This window comes from Myotis yumanensis, unplaced genomic scaffold (assembly GCF_028538775.1).
Source record: "Myotis yumanensis isolate MYYU_CA2020_CCGP unplaced genomic scaffold, mMyoYum1.0.hap1 SCAF_9, whole genome shotgun sequence".
Classification (NCBI taxonomy): Eukaryota; Metazoa; Chordata; class Mammalia; order Chiroptera; family Vespertilionidae; genus Myotis; species Myotis yumanensis.
Window position 1 is genome coordinate 54066462 of NW_027223760.1, and position 26910 is coordinate 54093371.

At 40.9% G+C, this 26910-nt stretch overlaps 1 protein-coding gene across 2 annotated transcripts in view; it reads left to right on the forward strand.

Moving 5' to 3' along the window:
* SCIN (scinderin) overlaps positions 1-21654 on the forward strand; it is a 55995-nt gene extending 34341 nt beyond the window's left edge. For both annotated transcript variants that reach the window (XM_070424357.1, XM_070424358.1), the window contains 11 exons: positions 1366-1498; positions 2145-2233; positions 3533-3748; positions 4996-5117; positions 5839-5929; positions 9845-10015; positions 14251-14428; positions 14707-14828; positions 18312-18389; positions 20362-20422; positions 20837-21654. In XM_070424357.1, the coding sequence (XP_070280458.1) occupies positions 1366-1498; positions 2145-2233; positions 3533-3748; positions 4996-5117; positions 5839-5929; positions 9845-10015; positions 14251-14428; positions 14707-14828; positions 18312-18389; positions 20362-20422; positions 20837-20964 (1389 nt within the window). In that variant the 3' untranslated portion in view covers positions 20965-21654. The remainder of the gene's footprint in view (positions 1-1365; positions 1499-2144; positions 2234-3532; positions 3749-4995; positions 5118-5838; positions 5930-9844; positions 10016-14250; positions 14429-14706; positions 14829-18311; positions 18390-20361; positions 20423-20836) is intronic.
* Positions 21655-26910: the final 5256 nt, after the last annotated feature.

A 26910-nucleotide genomic window follows, 5' to 3' on the forward strand; every position in this document is an offset into this window, starting at 1 on the left:
GGGAAGTGGATTGCTTTCTCTCTTGATGGCAAAGGAAAATGTGGTTACCTTTTCTAAGCACACTGATAATTTTAATATAAGTCACACAGAAATATCTAAAGACTTCGTGGCTGCTTATTTTCAACAGCTGAACAAATATCTTTTATGTCGCTTCATCAGATAAAATGATTCTCCCTCTTGGACAGCATTGTGGACTAAAGAAATATTTTACAATGTGAACATGTTAATCCTGCATCATGCCTCCCTCTAGTGGACTTATCATGTATTGCATACATCTAAAATATAAAGTCCACTTGAAAATGCAGTACTTTAATTTGAGATTGCTGAGTAAAGTGGGGCAGTAGAGTCAGCCAAGGGCGGTTTTTAAACATGCAGAATTTAAGCCCCATCATGGTACTGCAAAACTCTGCCACTGAGCTAGGGAGGGACCTGGAATCTGCATTTTTACCAAGTACCCAGTTGATTGTAGCCTACAAGCTGACCTTTGAAAACCAGTGACTTCTAACCTGAGCATGAATATCACTTTCAATTTTGTAAGTCCACCTTCAACTTAAAAAATGTTGTGTAGTCATTTTCAAACTTCAGGAATCTAGATTAATAATTAATTTGTGTCAGAGGAAATTTACTTTGATAACTTATACAAAGTATACTTAAATTACAGTGCCAATAATGAGGGAAAAAATCTATAAGGATAAACTAATGTAGCAATGCCTTCCTTAAAACAATGCCTGGCATTTGGTAGGCACTCAGAAAATGTTAGCTGATTAAATATTTAAGCTTCAGCTTTTTGTGTGTGCACAATGACTGTAAGATTATTACCTATCTGAAAAGATTGCTGTAAAAATTCAGAAATAATCATGTTAAATTCATAGCATGGTGCCTAGTATATGAAAATCTCAACAAGCCATAGCCATTATTATTATCACCATTAGTTTTTGATGTTTCAGATACAGTGTCAAAACTTAACTTTTTATGAATAGCTCTTTTATCCCAAAGAACTTTTTAAAAAGTCTTTGTGGGTATAATTGGGCTCACAGATCTTATTTGTTTGTTTTCTTTAAAACAATTTCTTTCATCAAAGTATTGTCATTTTCATTGCATAATTTTCTCATTTCCTTGGTTAAATCTATTCCTAGCTATTTTATTGTTTTTAATACTATAGTGAATAAAATGATTTTCTTTAGATAAAAAACAAACAAAAACCCCTGGCTTGGTTGAGGTATACTTTACATACTGTAAAGCTCACCCATTTAAAGTGTACCATTCAGTGATTTTGTTACATTTGCAGAGTCATGCAATTATCGCCATAATCTACTGTTAGAACATTTTTGTCATCCCCAAATGAGATCATAGTTTTTCTGTCAGGTTTCAGATGCCAGTGGGTCCATGAGGGTGACCCTGGTGGCAGAGGAAAACCCCTTCTCCATGGCCATGCTGCTTTCTGAGGAGTGCTTTATTTTGGACCACGGCGCTGCAAAAAAGATTTTCGTATGGAAAGGTGAGAGAGGCCATTGACTTCGTTGCTGCACTTCAGATTTATAGATATTTCTTCATTAGTGTAAAGAAAGCATCTTTTCTGATTTAAAAAAACAACACCCTACCTTTCTGATCTATAAATAGCTCATATAAATTGCAGACATCGAAGCCACATTTTCTTCTATTATCATCATTTGTCAGGGATGGTGGTGGTAAAAAGGCACTCGGACAATATAAACAGAATCTCTTTTTATGTGTAGTGTTCATCACTACATTGTTAAATATATTTAATGTATTAAAATTCTTGCCATTTTATCAGTGTCATATTTTTTTTTAAATATATTTTATTGATTTTTTACAGAGAGGAAGGAAGAGAGACAGAGAGTTAGAAACATCGATGAGAGAGAAACATCGATCAGCTGCCTCCTGCACATCTCCCACTGGGGATGTGCCTGCAACCCAGGTACATGCCCTTGACCGGAATCGAACCTGGGACCCTTCAGTCCACAGGCCGACGCTCTATCCACTGAGCCAAACCGGTTTTGGCAGTATCAGTGTCATATTTAAATTAACTAATTATGTTTACTTTTGTGCACAAGTATTACTTGATCATATAATATCTTCCCTCACTAAAATTCTGTCTTTCTTTAATTTATCTTGTAATTTAGGTAAAGATGCTAATCCCCGGGAAAGAAAGGCTGCAATGAAGACAGCTGAACTATTCCTAGATCAAATGAACTATTCCACCAAAACCCAAGTATGTATAGAAATGAACTGGCTAGAAAAAAATTTAAACATGGGAGCTCATGACAACTCCACAAAACTCATGAAAGAATTTGATTTACAGTAATATATAGGTGTGAAGTCATTCTTCCCTTGTGTGCCATGGTGTGTCATATGTCCCTAGACTCTATTTGTGTGGAGGATGGAATTTTGCAGAAACTGGAGAAAACACTCCCATGAAGCTGTGTAGTGAAAATAATAGTTTGTCTATTTCCTCCACAGTCTTCAAGTCAAAACAGTCAACCACAGTTGAATTAACTGAGAGCGCTTATCAGTTATTCCCTAGAACAAGCTGTGCAAACGTGGACTAATAGGTGGTTTCATCAACATCAGCTTAGACACTTCTTATTCTTCCTTTCTGAATCTCTCTGACTCGTCTTTTCTCTTCTTTTATTTTTAAATCCTCGCCTGAGGACATGTTTATTGATTTTTTTTTTTAGAGAGAGAGAAAGGAACCTCTATGTGAGAGAGAAACATCGATTGGTTGCCTCCTATGCACACCCTGATTGAACCCACAACCTAGGCATAGGTTTTTTTTTCTGACCAGGAATCAAACCCACAACCTATTGGTGTATGGGACAATGCTCTGAGTCCTGGCACTAGTATATTCATGAGATCATTTCTTCTGGGTCACAGACTGCTGTGACCTTAATGTAGAAAAAAAACTTATTTGACTGCCATGATAACATAAGGAAGAACTTTATTCTTACTGTAGATATACAGACTCAGTGGCAATAACTTCAATTATGAGGAAAAAAGGTTGGATTGTTTTAGTTTTATATTTACTAGAGGTCTGGTGCATGGATTTGTGCACAGGTGGGATCCCTTGGCCTGGCCTGCAGACATACCCCGAGGGGTCCTGGATTGTGAGAGGGTGCAGGCCAGGCCGAGGGACCCCACCCGTGCACTATTTGGGCCAGTGAGAGACCATAGGAGGGCTCCAGGGTGTGTCCGGCCCGTCTCTCTCAGTCCCAATCAGCTGGACCCCAGCAGCAAGCTAACCTACCAGTTGGAGTGCCTGTCCCCTGGTGGTCAGTGCGCATCATAGCGACTGGTCGAACAGTTGAATGAACGGTCAGACACTTAGCATAATAGGCTTTTATTATATAGAATAACCTCCCCTTTTGCAGTCATTCAAGGATCCCAGCTCCTACATTTGCTTCTGTCATCACCAAAACCAGGACAATCTTTTCATTTCCTTACTTTCTTCTTCACTACTAAATTAATGTTTTCCTTCAGTCTCTTATTTTTTTATTATTATTTTAAATTTCAGATTCAAGTTCTTCCAGAAGGAGGTGAAACACCAATCTTCAAACAGTTCTTTAAGGACTGGAGAGATAAAGATCAGAGTGACGGCTTCGGGAAAGTGTATGTCACAGAGAAAGTGGCCCAAGTAAAACAGATTCCATTTGATGCCTCAAAGTTGCACAGTTCTCCGAAAATGGCCGCCCAGCACAATATGGTGGATGATGGCTCTGGCAACGTGCAGGTACTTACCTTCTGTTTGTGGGTTTGCTTGTTTATGCCATCAAGCCCATTTATGCCAGGATATGTGGAAATAGAACTTCAGGGAAATAAACACTTGGTAAAATGTGAATTTTATTTATGAATAAAGATGGTCCAAGACTGGAAATTAAACTGGGGACTGGAAGCTAGAAGAGATGTTATCTGACCTCCAGTTCCATTTTATAAAGCAGATGTTGGGATTCCAAGAAGTCAGGTGATTTGTGCAAGATCACATAAATGTCATCTTAGATCCGATATGGAACCCTGTCTTGTTTCTTGAATCAGAACTGCTCTGGCTCTCAGAACTGGGGTTGTCTGCAGAGGGGGCGTTGCCCCGAATGTACCAACAACTATCAGTTTGTCCTTCCCTCGCACATTAGAGGCATTCACAAAAACAAATTGGACATGTGTTATGTGATGAAATCAGATATTTTTAGAGCATTCGAATCAATTCATTAATTATTCCTTGATTCTTTTTACAAAAATGCTAAAAAAAAAATCCTATTAATTTTCCTAACTGAAATCTCTTCACACTCAGTCCACTATTGAATCATCTAACTTCATGACAACTGGGTGATGTCTTACCTCCTTGAGGGCATGGATTGAATATTTTCTCTCTATATCTTTAGGGCTTACCACAGTGCTCAAACCAAAGTAGATAGTAAAGAGATTTAGGAAGTTGTTTTTCTTCCTTTCAAAGATGTGAAATCGGAATCTACGCCGCCGTAAAGCGTTGTGGGAACTACAGAGGGAGCAGTACCCCTCGTGACCGTTGTCAGAGGGCTCACAGCTTCTGGGTCTGGCTCTATCTCCTGCTCAGACGCTCTTTTCTGGAGCTGAGCACAGCCATGTAACCCTGTGGCAGATGTGTCCTGGCTACTGCCCCATGTCAGAACACAGCATCTCTGAGATGTCCTGCCGAGCTACCCAGGGCTCCTGAAACCCGGCTCCCTCCAGGCCCTTGGGTTAGCCAGGCCTTGCTGCCATTTCTCTGCTCACCGGATGGTGTGGGAAGGCTTCTATCTGAAAGCACATCTCTTCACCCGCTCGTCTCCAAATTCCTATCCTGCCCCTTTATAATACAATAACTTTTAAAATAAAAATTACCAACTTTTATTATTAATAGTTATTTAGGAATAGATCTAGACCAACTTTTAAAAGAAAACTTCTGAGAAGTATTATTAGATCAAGAAAATGCTAATTTGGGTATACGTATTCCATCCCTTTCAGATTTGGCGTGTGGAAAGCAGCGGTAGGGTCGAAATTAACCAAAATTCATATGGTGAATTCTACGGTGGTGACTGCTACATTATACTCTACACATATCCCAGAGGACAGATTATCTACACATGGTAACTTTCCCTCTGTTATAAAATCTCAAGTATCATAGAGGCCAGATATTGCTCCTAAGTTAAATTTCATGAAATTCTATGCAATATAGGATAGAATTGTCCTATAGTTATCCTAGTGAGATTTCTATTGCTTGTAGTATATTCTTTCAATATGATTTTGACTATATTTTGTTGCTTCTGCCCACAAGCAGGGGGGATTAGATAACAATCATTCTCTCTAGTCTAGGAAAAAGGTTTTGATATGCAAAGGGGAGTGTTCTCCTAGTGGATATGTAGCTGAGTATCTCATCTCCTGGGCTCATACATTTGGTGCTATGCTCACAGAATATTCATGGAACAATGAAGTGCCTCTGATATCCAGCCTCATAGGATTGGCTCATGTTCTCCTACTCAGATGGAGAATTTTCATTATGGGATATGGTTTCCCAAAATAGGCAGCTGCAACTTAAAGTCAGACAGACCCGATTACTGACCTAAGTTATAAGGAGCTAAGCCCCCATTTCTTTACCTACATGATGGAGATAAGGATCCCTGCCACACGCAGTTCTAGACAGTACACGGGACGAGTCATGGCTCCACGGTAGCACTTGCAGAAAAACGGTGGCTTCTACAGCCCTGTCATGTGAAACCACAATAACTCAAGTCTCTACTCGAAATGCCTGTGTTAGAAGGTTTTAAAACTTAAATACAAGCTAATTTATTTTGCTTGGGTCCCCTCCAGGCAAGGAGCCAATGCCACAAGAGATGAGCTGACGACATCTGCATTCCTGACTGTTCAGTTGGACAGATCCCTGGGAGGACGTGCTGTGCAGGTTGGAATATTTTTACGAAGTTCAAGTTCTACTAGCCCCCACTTAAACTAGCCCCCAATGTCTAGTTTAAGCCCCCAACCCCACTTGGGATGGGAACTTGACCTTTTCTATATATTACCTTTTTTTTTTTTTTAATTTTGGAATTCAAATACCTCTACTCTTGTGCCATAGTAATTCTCTCAGACTCAGGAAGAGAGAAAGGAAACAAAATTAAAAAAACAACAAAAACCCAAACATACTATTAATAGACTTAAGAGCCTGAAAGGATCCTTCCTTTAGAATCTCATCATATGTCAATGTCAGTCACTTGACATTAAAACTGTGCTGAGTTACCATGCCCAGCTGTTGTTAAACAGATGTGATAAGGTAGATTATTCCCCCACCCCCATCCATGCAAAGATGTCAACATCTTAATCTCCTGGACCAGTGAACATGCTATGTTATGAGGCAAAGGGGAATTAAGAATAGAGATAGAATTAAGGTTGCAAAGTAGCTTTTCTTAAAGTAGGAAGCTTATCCAGGATGAGGGGGCAGATCCAGTGTAATCACAGGGACCCTGACAAGTGAAACAAGGAGGCAACACAAGAGAGACTCTGCCAGCAATTGCTAACTTTAAAGATGCAAGTGGCCCCAACCCGGGGAATACAGGCCGCCTCTAAAAGCTGAAAAAGACAAAGATAAGGATTCACTCTTAGAGCCTCTAAAGGCACGTAGCCAGGGACACCTGGATGTCAGGCCAGTGAGACTCTTTTAGGACTTCTGATCTCCAGAACTATAAGATAAATTTGTGCTGATTTAAGTCACTAAAATGATAATAATTGGTTATGAAAGCAATAGGAATTAAATACAGCTGTATAAAACAAGCACAGACGAAGAGTTTAATTAATAGAACAATGTTTACACTCCCAAATCACAAAAGTATGTAAGGAATGTATGATGAGAGCATAGACCCTTACTTTTCCCTCTGGGTTCCAGAATTTTGACTGACACAAAGTCTAGCAAACTGAGGGTGGGTGGGGGGGGTGGGGGGTGGGGGGGGGGGGGCGGGGTGGAGTGGAGGGAGAAAGAGAAATAGGAAAGAAAGGAGGGGAGGGGAAAGAGAACGGGAGGGAATGGGAAAAGAGAAGGGAAAGGAGGGGAGAAAAGGAAGGAAATCACGGAGGAGGAAAGAGAGGAGAGAAGAAAAAGGAGAAAGGAGAGAATAGTGTGGGAAGAGAGATGGATTCTTTATTTGGATATTTCTAAAAATAAATAATTTGTTAAGAATGACTGAACCCAGATTCTAAATGATGTCTCTATGAATGAGCCCACGATGTATCTGTATTTCTATGTACCTATGTATGTATCTATATATAGTGCATGTATGTACCTATATCTAGATATCCAGATATATCTATCTACCTACTTATCTAGAGAGCAGTAGATTGAGATAGAGAAAGAGGGAGGGAGAGAAATATTGTGCTGACTAATTATAAAGTTTGAACGTCATGTAATGGGACTCTGGTATCGGTGTCTAGTTCTACCTGTTCTCATTGTGTCCAAGGGACCATTTCCATCCTGGTTTGACCTTCTTTCCTCTTCTCTCAAGTTCCTCTTCTCATGTTTATGGTGGGATATTTGCTACTTGTTTCAGGACCTTTAGTAGTAATCACGGTCTTTGCTTATTTAATTCTTCAATGTGTAACTCAAATACAGACTTTGTTACTCTTCAGTGTGCTCCAGTCTGTCTGTCTACTCTTCTTAACCCCGGGAGTGGCACTGGCTTGTTCCTTGCCTATCCAGCTCTCTTCAGTGTGTGTGTTTCTCTCTCCTTCCCTCTCTCTCTTTTCTTCCCCCCTCTCCCTCCCTCCCTCACTTTCTAGCTGGAGTAGCTCACACTGCCTGAGTATTTTCTCTGGCTGGCTTTGGGAAAGGAGTTTGCTCCCATCAGTGGGGAAAAGCTTCTTCCAGATTGGGGGTTAGACTGAGAGCAGGCGCTGGTTTGGCCAGCATAGTAACATTTCTGATACGGTAGCACTAGGCATTCCCTTCCCAGGAATGTGCCTTACTAACTTCCTCATGCCTAATGTCAAGTGAGCAAGATTCTATATGGTATACAAATTTTTCATTTTGTTTGAAAAACTTTATAAATGTGTAACTGCTTCTTAATAATTAGATAGGTAAGTCAGATACTTCAGTACATACAATCTAAGATGTGGAGGCACAATTTGGTCTTCCAGCTAAGTGTCCTTTTTGCCTTGGTAGTTGTTGATAGATATACTATAAACAATTTAGAGCTATATTTAAAGGTGCATATTAACTTTTGAAACACTTAAATTTGGTAGTTTTTAATTAAATTAATAAGGTGATTGAATTTTTAAATATACTGGATTGTATTTCACCATGAAGTATTATATTCATTCCTTGGATTAAATATTTCTAGCTAAGAACTGGCATCATCTATGCCATTTAATTTATCTTTAACATATTCCTTACCAAATTATGTAAAAACTTCGAAGATATTTATTATGCATTATAAATTCTACATTTCATGGTAAAATATTTGACATACCCAATACATTTATTTCCCTTGTTAGCCAGTTGAATCCTAAATTGACAAAGTGGTAATGTGTAGTTTAGTCACTAGATGGCAGTAGTTTACAAAAATGCATAAGCTCAAGTTCTTAATTGCTGTTTTAAACATTCTGTAGAGTATATTAACAATATTGAAAATTCTTCAACTTACTTTCTCTCTCTCATTTCACAGGTAGAATGAGTCTTAATCAGTGGTCTTCTTCTTTTAGGTTGGCAATTAAGGTTTTCTCAGTGTTGTGGGAAGTGCTAAGCAGCGGTGTTAGATACTCCTAGCTAAGCTCACCTCAAGCTTTTCATAATTTGCTACTCACTTATTTGAATACCTACTCACTGAAGGATATCTGTGAAATTAATTATTGTCAATGCTCCCTAGGCCTCCCTACAATGGTATATGCATCAGCATTCCTACTACCTTGGCTTCTAGAAAAGGATACAACAGAGGAGGTGAGAGAGCATTTAATTTTAGCACAGGGCAGAAGAATTGACAAAAATAGGGGACCAGCACAAAATCCGAACAGTTTATATAAAAAATGCATCCATAGTTTATGCAAGAAATAGAAAGTGCATTTCTAATGCAATACCTAGTATTAAGTTAATAGGTGAAATTAAATAATTTTACATTTATTTTCTTAAATTTTCTTATCCTAAAAAGTCTTTATAATGTATTTTTAAAGTGCTTATGTTAAACAAATTATGACCATTTCTGAAGTTAAGTTTAAAAATAGAAAGCATATTCTGTCTCTTTATCTGTTTTTGATGTTTGGATAGGAATAATTTATCTATACCCAGATGGCTTTACAATTATTTTTTCATCTGCATTGTAGGGACGTGGAAACTATTAGTGTGTTTTTGTGTTGTCTTACTTGTGGAGGCATTTGAATGCACATCTCTTAACCTGAACAAGATCCAAAACATGTGAGAAACAAGCATATTCCTAAACTTCTGCAAAGTGTTGGTACTCTTGAAAAAAGAGTAGTTTTCATGAAAGATGGCATAATGCGTCAGCACTTGTTTTTTTCTCTTCTGGAGGTATAGAGGGACATCTTACATCTTTGTGCTCTCTGGAAGCAGGAAGTGGGTGCCCTATGGCGATGTTTCCCCTGAGAAGTGCTGGCCAGGAGTGTGGGGTCTGGAGTAGTAAATGATTCTTAAGTCAGTGAGGAAACTGGGCTTAAAGATCATCAATCCACATCTTCTGTCAATCATTTTTCCTCCTGCTCTTGACTTCTGGTTTATTTTCGTTTGTTTGTTTGTTTTATTTTTAAAAAGAATAGTGGGTGCACAGTTGGAAATACAACCTTCTCTCATGGCACCCTTTATTTTATTTTATTTTTTTACCAGATTCGAGTCTCCCAGGGCAAAGAACCTGCTCACCTGCTGAGTTTGTTCAAAGACAAGCCGCTCATTATTTACAAGGATGGAACATCAAAGAGCGGAGGGCAGGCACCTGCTGCCCCCACGCGTCTCTTTCAAGTCCGGAGAAACCTGGCGTCCATCACCAGGATTGTGGAGGTGATGTCACGCAGTCAGTAAAACCACCTGAGCCCCCAGCGAGTATTAGCCTTTAAAAGTTGGCAAGTGCACTCCCTTCACTTTTATAACGAAGCTGGTGTTCACAGTAAAAATAATAAAGGCAGGGAAATTGAGTAAATAGTTAACTTCAGACACTAGGCTTCTCACATTTGCCAACTGCATTATACCAAAGCAAATGGATTTTAAGAATAACGTAACAAATCAAGCTGTCAAAGGCAAGAGGCAGCTTACGCTCTACCTTGGAGGGCCTGGGGGAAGATGGATGGTGGGTGGTGATCAGATGACCACACTGGGGAATTGGAGAGGGAAGCCCCTTGTCCGTATGCCTGTAACGAATGTGGGAAACACGCTTCGCCATATTGGGCCAGACCATTACTCAATCTGACAGCAGCTGTGAAAGAAATCAAACCCCATGTCACAATGTCATAAGACAAGAAGGCCTCCAGAGATGGGCAGGGCCAGGAGTGCAGGCTTTTAGATGGCTGAGTGCTTTGACCTCTAGGATGATCCATCACTCATCTCCCGCTCTCAGTCACTCTAGAAATCCAAGTCTCCCATATCAATCTAAACTGCCCTTTACACCCTCCTCCTCAAACATGGACCCTCTGCCAGCCCTTCCTCTCTGCACAAGCCATTCAGCTGAGCCCTTAAAACCAGGTAGGTCATAGCATCTCTCCACCTGCAACCTCTTCTCTAAGCCACCCTCTTCCTTCATGGTCTAATGTCCTCTGAGAATATAGATTCCCATGCAGCCCACTCAAGTAGAAATTGTGTTTTTCTCCCATGCCAGGTGCAGTGACGGTGTGGATGAGGCACGCTCCCTGCTTATCCTATGACTTCTCTTTATCAGACTCTCCCTCCCCCAGCCCCTTATGCTGCCATCAACTGAGCAGCCAGTCCTTCCGTTCTTAGTCTTTGATGGCTGCAGCCTGGCCTCACTGTCCCCATCACTCTGGCTTCTCTCATCCACTCTTGTCCTCAAACCTTTTCTGTCCATCACACCCTTCAGGCCCTCCTCTCTCCCCAAATCTCCAACATCCTGCTCTCTACGGATAACAGAATCAGAGTTCACGAGAATGTAAATGTGATCACACAAAAATCACCTCTACACCCTCCAATTTCACCAACTTGTCTGCATCTGTATATTCTTTTTAAAAATATATATATTTTATTGATTTTTTACAGAGAGGAAGGGAGAAGGATAGAGAGTTAGAAATATCGATGAGAGAGAAACATCGATCAGCTGCCTCCTGCACACCTTCTTCTGGGGATGTGCCCCCAACCAAGGTATATGCCCTTGACCAGAATCGAACCCTGGACCCTTCAGTCCGCAGGCCGACGCTCTATCCACTGAGCCAAACCGGTCAGGACGCATCTGTATATTCTTCCCAGCTGTTTTATGAAATAAATTTGAATAGTTAATTTGTTTACATTTAATAAAAATACAAAATAATTTTATAAATTAATACCAATCTATTCTTACCCATAAATTAAAAATAAATAGTAATGTTTGTGTAAAAAAGATATTGGCAAATAATTTAATGCATATTTATTACATAAAGAAATAAAACATGTCCTAGCCGGTTTGGCTCAGTGGATAGAGCATTGGCCTGCGGACTGAAGCGTCCCAAGTTTGATTCCGGTCAAGGGCACATGCCTCTGTTGCGGGCTAGATCCCCGGTAGGGGTGGGCAGGAGGCAGCAAATCAATGATTCTCTCTTATCATTGATGTTTCTATCTTTTCCTCTCCCTTCCTCTTTGAAATCAATAAAAATATGTTTTTTTTAAAGAAATAAAACATGACTCCTATTAAAATGTGACATCTGGGCTACCTAGGACTTCGATGGATTTTTCTCTGTCCAATGTTATTGTCCCTCCTCCAGTTCATCATTATTGCAGGCAACAAACTTCTCTATCTCCTGTATTATCAATTTATTCTTCTGTCCTGGATCAGTTATTTCAGAATACAAACATGCCTCTGAGAGGCTCACATCCTCCCTTTAAAGACTATCTCTTCATCTGGACCATCTCAGTGACACCCTTTCTCTGCCCTCCTTAAAACCACAAATCCTCAAAACCGACGCCTTCACTAATTCACCTTCTCTACTCTTTTAAGCCTATTGGTCTCTCTAAGCCACTCCCCTCAGACACCCATTCCCACAGTCCCACCTGCCTTCTGCCCTCTCTGATCTCACTTGCCTTAACCTCCCATGAGCGTTTCCACAGTCTCTCTTTCCTGTGTTCCTGAAACACTGTTTCGTTTTGGTTCCCCCCAAGAGGCTTCTGAAACACCACACTCACCAGGATTTCTTCCAAACCTCAGGGCCGCTCTTGGCAGGGCAGTCCTGCTGGATTCTCCTCCTCCGCTTGTCCCATGAGCACTCGCGTGCTCCGAGGCCCAGCTCTGGCTCTCTTCAGAGTGGTCTCATTCAGTTATGCAGTTTAAAGGCCATCATATGTATTGATCTCTTCCAAAATATTCTGTGCATGGCTTCTCCTACTCAATGATGACTAATTTATAAAAAAATCTATCAAAGTAAAAGATGGGTAGGCTGTCATCTATGAGCACCCTCAGTTAATTTCTGATGGAAGAGTCGGCGAGAATCGTTGCCTTCCTGGTTTCTTCCCAGTGGACACTTCTTTCTGAGACATGTTGGACTGCTTGGGATACAGCGCTTTCTTTCTCTGGGCCTCCCAAACTAGCCACCACATTCTAGCCTCTCTGAAATGCACTAATTAAAACCATCGTTTCATCTCCTGGGCGACTAGCACTGTAACATTCTATTTTGGAATGCTTCCCTGACCCCTCACCGATCTGGGCATGGATCTCTTGCCCCTGTCTCTCCATCAGCCAAGTTCTTCCCTGTGTACCAATGAGGAGACGTTTGGAGGAGAAATCAGAAGTCATGATTTCTATAATTCTGTCATCATTTCGGATAGATTCCTTTGAGCTTCGTCTATGAGGTCTCATTCCTACTGAAAGAGGACGGTAACCGCATCCCCAAATGTTCCCCACCCTGGGACACGTCTTTAATATTTCCAACAGCCATGCCTTCCTCCTCAACTGCTCTCTGGGGACAGGGTCCTAACAAACCCAGTGAAATCCTACTCTACACAGAGTCCATGCCTTGGCCTGGTACCTCAACGTGGTTGAGCAAACAGCACCATTTGGCACAGCTGATAACCAGCTCCTTCTTGAAATGCTTCCTTCACTCGGCCTCAAGAACAACACACTCCTATGTTCTTCCTTCCTCGTCGCTCCATCTCAGTCTTGCTGACTCATTTTTCATCTCCCTGTTTTCACACGTCAGATAGAGTCCCACAGTCACACAGAAAATGATACACTGTCGCCGTCACCGCGTCCCAGAGCCAGAGGGCCTCACGGGCACTCACACAGAGTCCCAACATCACAAAGTCCTGGACCAGAGACACAAGCCCACCTAGAAAGACACTCAGGCTCACTACCAAGCCCAAGACTCTGCACAGGCCTGTTCCTGCCCAGAGGCTCCCGGGTAGCCTCAGTCTCCAGCCAGAGTCTGGGCCCACCCGGGTCCCTCTCACTCCCCGTGGCCACATGGAGCAGACTGTTCACCAGGCCGATCCAACACAGTGGCCACCGTGTCTTGGTTGAAAGGAAGGGGCATGTCAGTGCTGTGTTTTCAATCCCCTATAAATAGTCTTTTATAATTTGAGCAATAACTTACCTGAGCCTGGAGCCCTTTTTAGTGAATCTATAGTATTATCTCTGCCTAATTTGGACTCCAGTCCCTGTTTTGTGATTTTAAGGTGTCCCTTTGGTTATCTGATAAACCTCCTGTTTAGCAGGGGAGAGAAAACTGAATAGCTTTGCCTTATCTATGTCATTTGTAAAACTTATGCCCTCCTATCCGCGCCCCACCCCCCCCCATTAGAGCCTATCCTTGTTCTTTTGGTCCCTTTGAATATTATCTTTGTTATTTATCACTGAAGTTTGGCTAATGTTGTTCTTAGAGCCTTGTGCCACTGTCTGTGGGCAGTTGAGTTAAGCTGACACAGACCGCAGTGCTCCTGCTCTAATGTGTTTAAGCCGCAGCGGTGCCATGTGCTGCCCTGAACAAGCTTTCGGGAGTCAGGACAGAAGGCTTGGATGGTTTGTCCCTGTCACAACCTCTCTGACATCTTTATTGGGGCAGCAATGAGTCTGACCCATTGTATTGTTTTTCTTCACACTGTAGGTAGATGTGGATGCAAATTCGTTGAATTCCAACGATGTTTTTGTCCTGAAACTGCGACACAATAATGGCTACATCTGGGTAGGAAAAGGTGCCAGCCAGGCGGAGAAGAGGGGAGCGGAACATGTGGCCAGTGTGCTCAGATGCAAAACCACACGGATTCAGGAGGGAGAGGAGCCAGGTGTGTGCTGTGGGGCCGGGGCCACTAACCAGAACTTACATCTGGTAGGATTGCTAATGACTGTCATTTATTTTTTCCATAAATAGTTACTTGGTAAAGGTTATTGGTGGAGGAGGGGGCATAAGAATCCATTAGTTGCCAAAGTGGGTGATGATACCTGCTGTATTTAAATAATTTCTTAACATTGAAGTCGAGGTAAGATAGTGTTTGTTGATGTAACGCAGTAGCAGCCAGGTGCTCCTGGAAGTGCGTCGGGTAACTCCGTGTGTCTTCCACAGAGGAGTTCTGGAATTCCCTCGGAGGGAGAAAGCACTACCAGACCTCTCCCCTGCTTGAGAGCCAGGCTGAAGACCACCCGCCTCGGCTGTACGCCTGCTCCAACAAAACCGGAAGGTTCATTGTAAGTGTTTTGGGAGAGACTTTCCGGTGTTGGCTCGGACGCTCTCCGACGCTCTGATTCTCCGTTTTCACTTACCTGCAAGCCACAGGTGCTACTCTTCACTCCACACAAGGTAGCTTTCAGAGTCAATGACGTAATGGATGTGAAAGCACAGGAATAGTGTAATGTACTCTATAAATCAAGCTGCTCTGAAAAATACCAGCTGCCATGCACCAGTGTCAGCATGCATGTGGATGGACTTGCTAATTGGATAATTTGACACTTCTTGTAGGCAAAAAGAGTCGTTTCTGATCCAACTATGTAAATGTTTCTTTTTAATATCCTAGGGAAATAAAAAGTTTCACCGGGTTGGCCAAATAATATATATTATGGAAATACAATCATTGGGCAAAATCACAGAACACTATATACCCACTTGCAAAGTAACTGAAATCAGGAGGAATGTTTTATTTCTGTCATTCACAGGCTTTGAATTCCAGGAATTTGGAAGTAAAGCATCTATATATACAAGAGTGGTTTTGTACTGAGCTCTGGAATATCCTGGGCTGGTAGCCCATTATCTCAGTGTAACTATAGAAATTCTATAGTTAAAAAAGTTGCATCCAAACAACATGCTTCTATAATTTCTTATTAGTATTATTTGCTAATAACATGTTTGTTTTAAATGAAGATATATTTTACAAAAATAATATCTAGGCTTTGTTCTTAGGTATAAAAAATCTATTAGTCTTTGTGTTTATTTTATTTTTCTATCATGCACATATTTAAAAGAAAAAAAAACACTTTTCCTTTATACCTACTCATTTTCTTGTTTGATATTTGGAGCTCCTACTTCCTTCACAATTTAAAGAAAAGGAGTGTTACTAAAAAGTGTTTCATCTTGTCACCATCAGAAAGCAGGCTTTGGACATGTAGATTCATGTCTAAAGGCAGCAGAGCCCACTGGTTAAAAGCACAGCTTTTAGAGCCAATCTGCCTGTGTGATATTACTTACTTGGTGATATTATTTACTGGCTGTGTGACTTTAGGCTGGTTACTTACCCTCTCTGTGCTGTAGTTTTCAAATCTGTTAAATGGGGCTAATCCTAGTATCTTCTTCATAGGGTTGTTGTGAATATTAAATTATGTGGGGAGCAGCTACAGTGTTTTGGACAGGTTCAAGCCTTGGACTGATGAGAGGGCACAGTCCTCTCATTGCCATGTGCAAGTCCCAGCTTGGAGAGCAAAGCCCTCCCAGCACAATTATAGCCAACAGCTATAGTTGTAAGCTTGAACCTATGGTCCGAACACGTGGCCCCACGTGCCTGAGTGATAGAGTTCAGGTGCATGTAGTTGAGGAGGATTGAAACCCACGAGAATGTTGTAAACATCTTGATCACGCCCTTACTTTGCCTAGTGGCATCTGCTATAAAATAAGGACATGGCTTGTGGGCGCTGGCGCTGTCTCTCAGAGAAGCAGCGTCCCACCCACTGAGACCCAGCTTTCATTCTCTTGTCTGTCTTTTCTAAGCCTTTCAGCCGCCCCCACTCAGGTTCACCCTTGGCTGAGCCAGCGCGGCACAAAATTAGTTGTTGTGTATAAAGGATTAGAACAGTGTAGGGCACAAAGTAAATAATATTTAAGGTTTTTGCTTTTTTCAACCTTTATCAGATTAGCAAATATTTTGTTAAAAGATAATGTAAACAAATTCCTTGCCCTTTGTAAATGGTTAGCTTTTTGTTTGCTTATGTTTTGATTTTTTTTTTTTTTTTGTATAACAACGTCAGTATCTCATACAGTATACTGTAGATGTATTATCTTGCTCAGAGGGCTACAGATCACCTAGGACCAGGTTGGCTGGGCACAGCTGGGAGGTTCTCCATTGGCTGCAGTTTAGGGTCATGCCAGTGTTTTCCATGACAGTCCCCAGGGGCACAAGAGGACCCCTGCTTAGTCACCTTGGCTAATATGACATAGCTAAGGCCACAGTCCACTCTGCCTACTCGACTGTACTGCAAAGTCACATGGCAGAAGGAAGGAGTGAAGAGCTGGAAACCATAATCCAATCTACCACACTTTTCTAAGGATCAGGTGGGTTTTATCCAGAACTCTTTAAACGTATTGAACTTTTCACTAACAAGTGTGGCTCAGTTTGTTGGGGCATCATCCCGTAAACCAAGAGGTCATGGATTTGATTCCCAGTCAGGGCACATACCCAGGTTGCAGGTTCCATGCCCAGTCAGGGTGCAGTCCCCATGCATACAGAGGCAACTGATCAATGTTTCTCTCTCATATCTATGTTTCTCTCTCTCTCTATCTCTCCCTTCCTCCTCTCTCTAAAATCAGTAAAAACATATTTGCTGGTACTGGATGTGTTAAACTAACCTTCTCAAACCCTTTAATGTTAACTATAGAGAATACAATTTAACCCACTTAAAAATAATGAGCTTTGCATATGGAATATTATGTTATAATTTCATCATATTGAGAATTGTTTATTTATATAAATGACCAAACCTATTGATTTTATTAAAACAACCTTGACCTATAAAATGAAAGACAGTTTGATACCCATACGTTATAATTTCATCTTATTGAGAACTGTTGATTTATAAAAATGACCAAACCTATTGATTTTATTAAAACAACCTTGACCTATAAAATGAAAGACAGTTTAATACCCAGACCCCATAAACTCAAATGTGTCGACAAAAAATGTTCAAACCTGTAGAGAATTTTTACAAGAGTTTTTTTGAGCCGAAACTGACAACATGTGCCAGAAGCAGATTTCAGATGCTCCCGAGCATAGCAGTCGTGCAGCTTCTTTATGCATTTGAAGTTAAGGAGGGAACGCACGGAAGGTTACATGGAGGTGAGAAAAAGCAAGGTGGCGACTACATTGCAGGATAGGTAAAAAGATTATGTTACCTATAGTCAAGACCTCCTTTGAGGAGTATTGCTTCTGGCATTTCCAAGCTGTGTTAACCCAGATGCACAAGAATAATGGACAGCGCTCGCTTAAACTTTTCACTAAAGAAGTTACAGGTCGCCGAAACCGGTTTGGCTCAGTGGATAGAGCGTTGGCCTGCGGACTGAAAGGTCCCGGGTTCGATTCCGGTCAAGGGCATGTACCTGGGTTGCGGGCACATCCCCAGTGGGAGATGTGCAGGAGGCAGCTGATCGATGTTTCTCTCCCATCGATGTTTCTAACTATCTATCTCTCTCCCTTCCTCTCTGTAAAAAATCAATAAAATATATTAAAAAAAAAAAAGAAGTTACAGGTCTGGAGTGTCACTGTCCACCATGATCTGCCTAGTTAGAAACTTATGATCAGATCACCCTGTGTAGTCACTACCCACAGAATCTTTTTCTTTTGTCCACAAATGCCAAAAATGTCTTTAGAGACTTTAGGAAAGCAGCATAAATCTGTGAAGCAACTTGTCTATATATTAGAAAAATTACTCCTTGATGGTTTGGTCATAAAGTGTTTTTATACATTTCAGATTGAAGAGGTCCCAGGAGAGTTCACCCAGGATGATTTAGCAGAAGATGATGTCATGCTGTTAGATGCTTGGGAACAGGTAAAACTATATTTTGTTCACAACATGAGAGAGCACGTGTAGCTGGGAGCCGCCAAAACCTGCTTTGAGAAATGGCAAGTCTAGTAATACAGCGGCCTATGGATTTAGGTTGTATTGAAAGGAGACAACACATTTGGGCAAGTTGATATCTTAATGTGGAAGTAATTCCACGATTGCCAACTTTGGCTGTATAATTTTAGGCAAAAAACTTTATTTTTCATTCATTTGTAAAATTCACTCACTCCTAACTTGTTCATATATTTACTTAGCCAACTAATAAATGCATTAGTTGTATAATAAGTGAGTAGAACAGGAGTACAATGCCGTAGGGGAGACTGAAATATTCAGAATTTCTCTTGAAATTTGACAACTCACAGGAGACCCTTCCCCTGGGAAAGAAACAGACACGGAATAGCTTTGAATTTACAGAGTAAAGAATGCCACTGTTACGTTTATTTTGGAGAAAATTAATGGTGATTTAACACGGCACACTGATAGTTGATTTTTTAACCTCCATTTACTATTGTAAGTTAACAATGATAATAAAATAAATATATTAGGAACTAAATGATATGAACAGTCATGAAATAGTTGTCTGAATTTGGCCTACTCTTAGAGTCAACCAAACAATATTATAGGTCTGCTCTTAATTCCTAAGTCATTCAGTTATGTTACCCCTTAGATTCTTGTTAACTAGACTTACTGTTGTGATCATTTCACAATAGATACAAATACCGAATCATTCTGTTATACACCTGAAACTAATATAATGTTATATGTCAATTATACTTCATATACAGTACCAGGCTGTCGTGGCTTGTTCTCCACCCTGCAAGCAAATATCCCAGCCCTCTCAGTATGAACTAGAACACAATCAAAACTAATTTGACCAAAATTTTCCTGCCAACAAGTTACTTTAAAATGATTTACATGTAAGATAATTCAGGAGAATTTTTCAGCATTGAAGTATGCAACCTACATATTTAAGAAGAAGGATACATACAGAATATATTATTATATCAGTTTAAATAAAACATCAGTATTTTTAAAAAATATATTTTATTGATTTTTTACAGAGAGAAAGGGAGAGAGATAGTTAGAAACATCGATGAGAGAGAAACACCGATCAGCTGCCTCCTGCACACTCCCTATTGGGTATGTGCCCGCAACCAAGGTACATGCGTTTGACCAGAATTGAACCTGGAGCCCTTCAGTCTGTAGGCCGGCGCTCTATCCACTGAGCCAAACTGGTCAGGGTGAAACATCAGAATTTAATTATTCAAGAGTATAGCACTTTTACCAAATTGTTAGAGAGTACAATACTATAGGACCGTGGTCGGCAAACTGTGGCTCGTGAGCCACATGTGGCTCTTAGGCCCCTTGAGTGTGGCTCTTCCTAAGCCTTAGGAGTACCCTAATTAAGTTAATAACAATGTACCTACCTATATAGTTTAAGTTTAAAAAATTTGGCTCTCAAAAGAAATTTCAATCGTACTGTTGATATTTGGCTCTGTTGACTAATGAGTTTGCCGACCACTGCTATAGGAGAACACGAAGCTTCAGTCAGAAGTTCCTCAAAGGAGTCTGGAGTGCCCATAGACAAGCTGAGTGTGGGCCCCCCAGGATAATACGGGGATAATGATTGTCTTACACACCCCAGGGAGAGTGCAAAAGAAAATTAAACAATCCGTAAGTTGTTTTGGGAGTGTTCATTTTATTAACGGGAAAACACTATATAAACACAAAATATCAGAATGTGAAATCTGGACTGAAACTTGTCTGGATAGAAGTTGTAGGTGTCTCCTAATAAGTGTAGACACTGGGAAAGTGGTTGAACTTCCGCGCAATTGTGTCCACATTTCTCACTGGTGAGGCTGTGAAGATGAAAAGAGCAGTGTGTGAGGAGAACTTTGCATGGGGTCCAGCACTGAGTCAACACTCCTCCAACAGTATATATTGTTTCATTCTTCAGATTTTTATTTGGATTGGCAAAGATGCCAATGAAGTTGAGAAGACAGAATCTCTGAAGTCTGGTAAGCTAGATATCAATTATCCTGAAATTTTTTAATTCACTTACATTTTTTTTATTATAGAAATAGTAAAATCTACATAACGGTTATAATGTAGTATAACCTAGGTTTTTTCTAAAAATTCCTTTTGAACAACCCTGGGTTATTTTCTGGCACAATTTTTGTTATTGAAAACATACGATTATGCCATAAGTATAATTCCATAAAGTTTGGATTTTTTTTCAGGAAATAATGGAACTCCCATGGTACATTCTATAGTAGATGAGAGAAATCTATAAGTAATTGTTCATATGGAACAATATTTGACTACTTGGGGGCAAGGAAAATTTAATTTGTTATATTTATTGAAAAACTTTTCACTCTACAGCTACTTTAATCAAGACTAATTAAATTTATATGTCTGTCCTTCTTTTTTAGCCAAAATGTACCTTGAGACAGACCCTTCTGGAAGAGACAGGAGGACGCCAATTATCATAGTAAAACAGGGCTATGAGCCACCCACATTCACAGGCTGGTTTCTGGGCTGGGATTCCAGCAGGTGGTAAACTGGCCTTTGGAGGAATAAGCAAACAAACACTATGGCTGTCCCACTGCTGTTTGGGGTTGGGGGAGGGCGGTTGTTTATTTGACTTTAGAAAATTAACCTCAGCTATATGGCTATTTTTTAATGCCTAGGATTGGTTTGAAATTCTTTTTAAACTGGAATTTTCTGATGTTAATAGATAACCAAAACTAAACTTTTGTTATGGACCATTATTGGCTCTGCTTGAAACTGATTTATGTCTTTTTATATGATCTATAAAGATGAAAAGCTAAGCACAAGCTAGGGGAGTTTGTCGGAAAATTTTAGTATTCAGGAGCCATTAGCCAAACTTGTTCTTTAACGTGCCAGAGAAGACAGCCATAATGTTTCTTAGGTTCTTCTCCTTTCTATGTGTTCACACAAGGAGTATATTTGCAGTAAAGTTTATGTTATTATGGCTTTAAAAGTTTGTTTTCCTTTTTTAGCCAATGTGATTTTGATGCCATTAACTCCTAAGTGTCATTTTCCGAGAGAAACTTCACCTCTTTTGCCTTTTTAAAAGCCTTTGAAAGCACAGCTCTTTCATGACAAAACAATTTGTATTCTGTTCCATATATTTGAAAGTACATGTTTATCATACCCTCAAAATATGTACAAAAGCACTTCACTGATACAGTCTTCCATCATTAAAATACATCTTTTTGAAAAAGTATATTTGTTGTGACATTTTATTCAAATGTGATATGTGAGTTAATCATATAATTAATTTTAATGTTAAATCCTTTTATGCATACATGAATTTAGCATTTCTTTTTTTTATTTTTATTGATTTCAGAGAGGAAGGGACAGGGAGAGAGAGATAGAAACATCAATAATGAGAGAGAATCATTGATTGGCTGCCTCCTGCACGCCCCAGTGTAGTGGGGATAAAACCCGCAACCTGGGCATGTGCCCTGACCGGGGATTGAACCATGACCTCCTGGTTCATAGGTTGACACTCAACCACTGAGCCACTCTAGCCGGGCAATTTAGCATTTCTTAATTCATCCTCATTCAGTAGTAGTCAAAATTAGACAGCCTTTCCATGGTTACATAATTATGAAAGGTTTAGGTTTTTTTTAATTGAGCCATTTTATTACTATTGTTAAAAAATAAAACATATATATTGCATGAGTGCTTTATAGACCTTGCCTTGCTTCAAATAATATAGTTCACTCATTTTTAAGTGAAATTTTGTGAGACCATTAAAAAATTGACTTCAAAATAGCATATATTGGAAAGGGTATTCAGAAGGATAAAATAAACATTTATATTTGTTTTTTAAAGGCACTTAAAATATTCACTAAGAGAAAATATTTGGGCCAAAAACCAAATTTCAGCACATTTAAAGTATTGAAGTTATACAAACTATGTTCTCCAACCACAATGTATTAAACTAGAAATCAGTAACAGAGATATCTGGCTAATCCTCAAATATTTAGATGAAAAGAGATATCACAAGGGAAATTAAAAAATATTTTCATCTCAATGAAAATGAAAAGCAGCCCACCAAAATATGTGGGAAACAGCAAACACAGTGCTTAACAGGAAATTTATAGCATTAAATCCTAACACAGATGAATAGAAAGACCTCAAGTCAGTGATCTAAATTTCCACCTTAAGAAACTGTAAGAGCAAATTAAACACAAAGAAAATAGAGACAAGGGAATGACTAATTCACGAAAGAGGGGAAAAAACATAAATTGCTAATATCAGAAATAAAATAAGGGTATCACCACAGAACCTATGGACCCTAAAAAGAAAATATGAAACATAATCTTATGCATATAAATTTGGCATTGATGAAATGGGCAAATTTCTTGGGAGATAAACTACTAAACATAATTCAGGAGGAAACAGATAAACTTAAATAGCAATGTACACTCATATTAAAGAAATTGAATTCACAGTAAAACACCTTCTGAAAGAAAAGTCTAGGCCTAATTGAGCTTTACTGGTGACTTCTAGCAAACATTTAAGCAATGAAACTAATTCTAGACAAACTCTTCCTGATAATACAAGACAATGATAGAAGATAAGAGAAAATTTCCCTACTCATGTGTGAGGCTAGTATTACCCTGACCAAAATGAAACCAAAAGATTGTAAGAACAGAAAATTACATACCAGTACTCCTCAAAACACTGATGTAAAAATCTTAAAATTTTATCAAATTGAATCCAACAATACAAAAATTAAAGGGGTTCTATCCCAGGCCCTGGCCAGGTAACTCAGTTGGTTAGAGTATCATCCCAATATGCCGAAGTTTTAGATTTGATCTGAGGTCAGGACACATACAAGAAGCAACCAATTAATGCATAAATAAGTGGAACAACAAATCTCTCTCTCTCTCTCTCTCTCTCTCTCTCTCCCCCCACCCCTAAAATCAATAAATTAAAAAAATTTAAAGAGGAGTTTCATCCCAGGAAATCATTTTAACATTTAAAAATTGATCAAGAATTCTCATTAACAGCCTAAAAGAGAAAACCAGGTGACTTCTGTATAGATGCAGAAAAGTGTTTGATAAAATTCAGTAACATTCATAAAAAAAACTCAGAGAAAACTGGGAATAGAATGGAAATTTCTTGATCTTAAAAGGGTACCTACAAAAAATGTATAGCTGACATCATATTTAAGAGTGGAAGGACAAATTTTTTCCACTAAAATCTGGAACAAGATGTTTGTTTTCATCTCTTCCATATTCTCTTGGAGGTTGTAGCCAGTCTATTGAGACAGGGTTTCTCAGCCTTGACACCATTGGCCTTTGGACAGTTCTTTGCCCTGTGCAATACAGGATGATTAGTAGCATTTCTGGCCTCTGCTCACAAGATACCAGTATCATCCTTCTCTCACTACCCCCACCAGTAGCATCCTTCTCTCCCTACTCCCCACATCCAGTTATAGCAAACATTTAGACATTTCCAAATGTCCCTGGCGCAGAGGGAAGCAAAATTGCCATCTATGGAGAACCACTTCAGTAAAGTAAGAGAAAGAACTGAAAGTTGGAAAGGAAGAAATAAGTACTTTTGGTGAAAGTGATTTATCTGGTCACTAATAGTCTTTAAATGCTCCCGGGTGAGTATAATATGCAGCAAGGCGAGAGGCCTACTCCATCCAGCCTGTTGAAAAACAAATACAGCTCTCTCCGGCTCTAGATCCTCTCCCCTCCCCCACTCCCATGTTTTTTGTGTTGTTGTTTTGTACCAAATGATTTATTGATATTACATTACAGTGAGTGACAAAATAGTGTTATCTGTATTTTTAGACTTTATGGCCACCCTATAGAATCTTTGGACTAGAAAAGAAATTAAGATTTTGTTTTCTCATCATCATTAAGCTGTCATCCTTAGTCTAGGCCAGTCGTGGGCAAACTACGGCCTGCGGGCCGGATCTGGCCCGTTTGAAATGAATAAAACTAAAAAAAAAAAAAAAGACCGTACCCTTTTATGTAATGATGTTTACTTTGAATTTATATTAGTTCACACAAACACTCCATCCATGCTTTTGTTCCGGCCCTCCGGTCCAGTTTAAGAACCCATTGTGGCCCTCGAGTCAAAAAGTTTGCCCACCCCTGGTCTAGGCACAGCTAGTACAACATGATTCTGCAACCCACAGGCTTCATTCCCTTTACCAACTATTTACTCCCAGGAGAAAAACAGCATCAACCTCTAGCAGCATTTTCAAAATACATTTTTAAAAAAAATCTTGAATAGAAAGTAAACAATTCTTTTAGTTCAGTAACTCCCTATGGTCTTATTGCATCTAATACATAAGATAGGCTCTTTTAACATTTATGTAGGTGAATATTTCTTATTTTGAGGATTTACAAAAGACAATGAGGATTTTATTTTTCCACAAAAAAAGAAACAGTATCCACCCAGGAGAGTCAGACCAGCAGATTAAGTAGCTCAGCTTTTGGTGCATGAAGTGATCTGACATCATCCCCTCGCTCTCAGCTCTTAGGAAGGAAGTTCAGAGGGAGAAAGGCTGTAGGGAGCAGGAGAGAGGAGGAAACAGATGTGGTAAAAAACACCGTCTAGTAAAAACAGCAGAAGCCAAATCCTTTCATTGCAGGATGTCTGAAGAGGAGAGCTTCTATGGAGCATGGATGCAGGAAAGGAGATGTCTCTCTTAACAAACAATAAATTGTGGATACAGTCACTCAGAGTCAGAGAAGTGACCACCGCGGGAAATTGGCTTCAACCTCGTTGTCTCCAGGCGAGAACATACCAGAGAATGTGGGACAAAGCCGGGGCCACCGCCCTGGGCGTTGGCAGGCCTACTGGTGCTATGTTCAACCGCCTTCAGCGGGTGGGGAGAACCAGTGACCACCACTCATGGGTACAGGGGCTACCACTATGGCAACAACATGACGGTCAAACATCAGCTAGCGCTTGGGCTATGCACCGCCTGAAATCCAGCCTGCCCTCGCTTTCCTGTGAAGGGCTCGAGGCCTGTGCAGAGCATCTTCAACAGGTGCAGGTGCCCCTTCTTAGGAAGGGCGGAGAACAGCCTCTTCATGAGCTCCTTTTGCTCATTAGTTTTCATATCAGTTCATCCTTTAAGCTAGAAAAGACCAAGCTCTCTCAGCTGGCTTCTGATTGGGACCACACTACACATACAACTCAAAGAAGGACCCTATCGTCTTGGTTCTCCCACTGGGCGCGCTCACCTTCCTCCTCTGGACTGAATAGGTGTGATCTTGTCATAGAAAACCGTGTAAACGTAGGGGCAGATTTGGTCAGTTTCCGTTCCAGAAAACCGGGGGCGCACTCCTTGGGTCTTGCATAGTTTAACGACGGGGTTATACACCCTTCCGCTAGGGGGCGCGTCCAACCTCGGCTGGGACCATCTGGGTGTTTCTGATGCGGGATGCGGTGCTCAGAGTGATCACGGGCCCAGGGCACAGATCCCGCCCAGGGCTTCAGCCTAAACTGAGATCCCGGGAAAACCGCTAGTCGCTGGGCCGATCCCGCCGGTTCTCCAGCTCCCACCGCACCAGGCGTGTGGTCACGCGGCCTGGGGCCACGCGGCCATGGTCTGTACCGCTTGGCGGGATCACCAGCTTTGGTGTTGGCTTTGATGTCTTCCCGCAAGAAGAGGCCGCTGGAGTGGTGCTGGAGGCCCAAGTCCTGGGCGCTCCCCTGGCCCACGGCGCCCTGGCCCGAGCCGGGCGCTCCGAGGAGAGCCGCGCAGGAGTTTGGGAGCCGTGGCTGCGCGAGGAGGAGCGGGGCGGCCAGAGGGCTGGCGGATCGCGGCCTCGAGAGGCACCTGGAGCTTCCATTCTTCTGCTCCGGACACGCTCCGCGCAGGTGGGGACTGGACGGCCGCCCCTGTTCAGCTGGGACTCAGCGCTCTGACAACTGGGGGGTTGGGGGGAAGAGGGTGTGTGTGGGGGGTGTTTCTTATCCAGAGGGCCCTTGCTTATTGCACATCGCTTTATTGAACTTCACAGGTGTTTCCTTTTCTGCAAATAAAAGCAAGACCCTTCACCAGCAAAATGATTACAGCTGGCCTTACCCGCTTTGCTGCGCTGCGCTGGAACCCAACCTGCAACGTCTCCGAGGTATGTCTGCATTAGAGGTGACCTTTGAGGAAAGCGAGGATTAGGGGTGCAGAAGCCACCACTACGCACATCCTTTACTCCCCCTCCCCCGCCCCCCCCCCCCCCCCACACACACACACACGTATTTTTGATACAAGGTTGGGAATGTGAAAATACTGTTTTCGGTTTGCAGTTGGTTGAATCTGCAGATGCGAAACCCATGGATACTAAGGCCTGAATGTATTTATGGCGGGAAAATCATGCGTAGTAAATCCACGCTGTTCGAGCCTGTGTTGTTCAAGGGTCAACTGTATTTTCATGCACAGGAGTAGCAAAAACTCTCAGACACAGTAGTTAACTGGCAAAACATTCCTTTGACTTAAAAG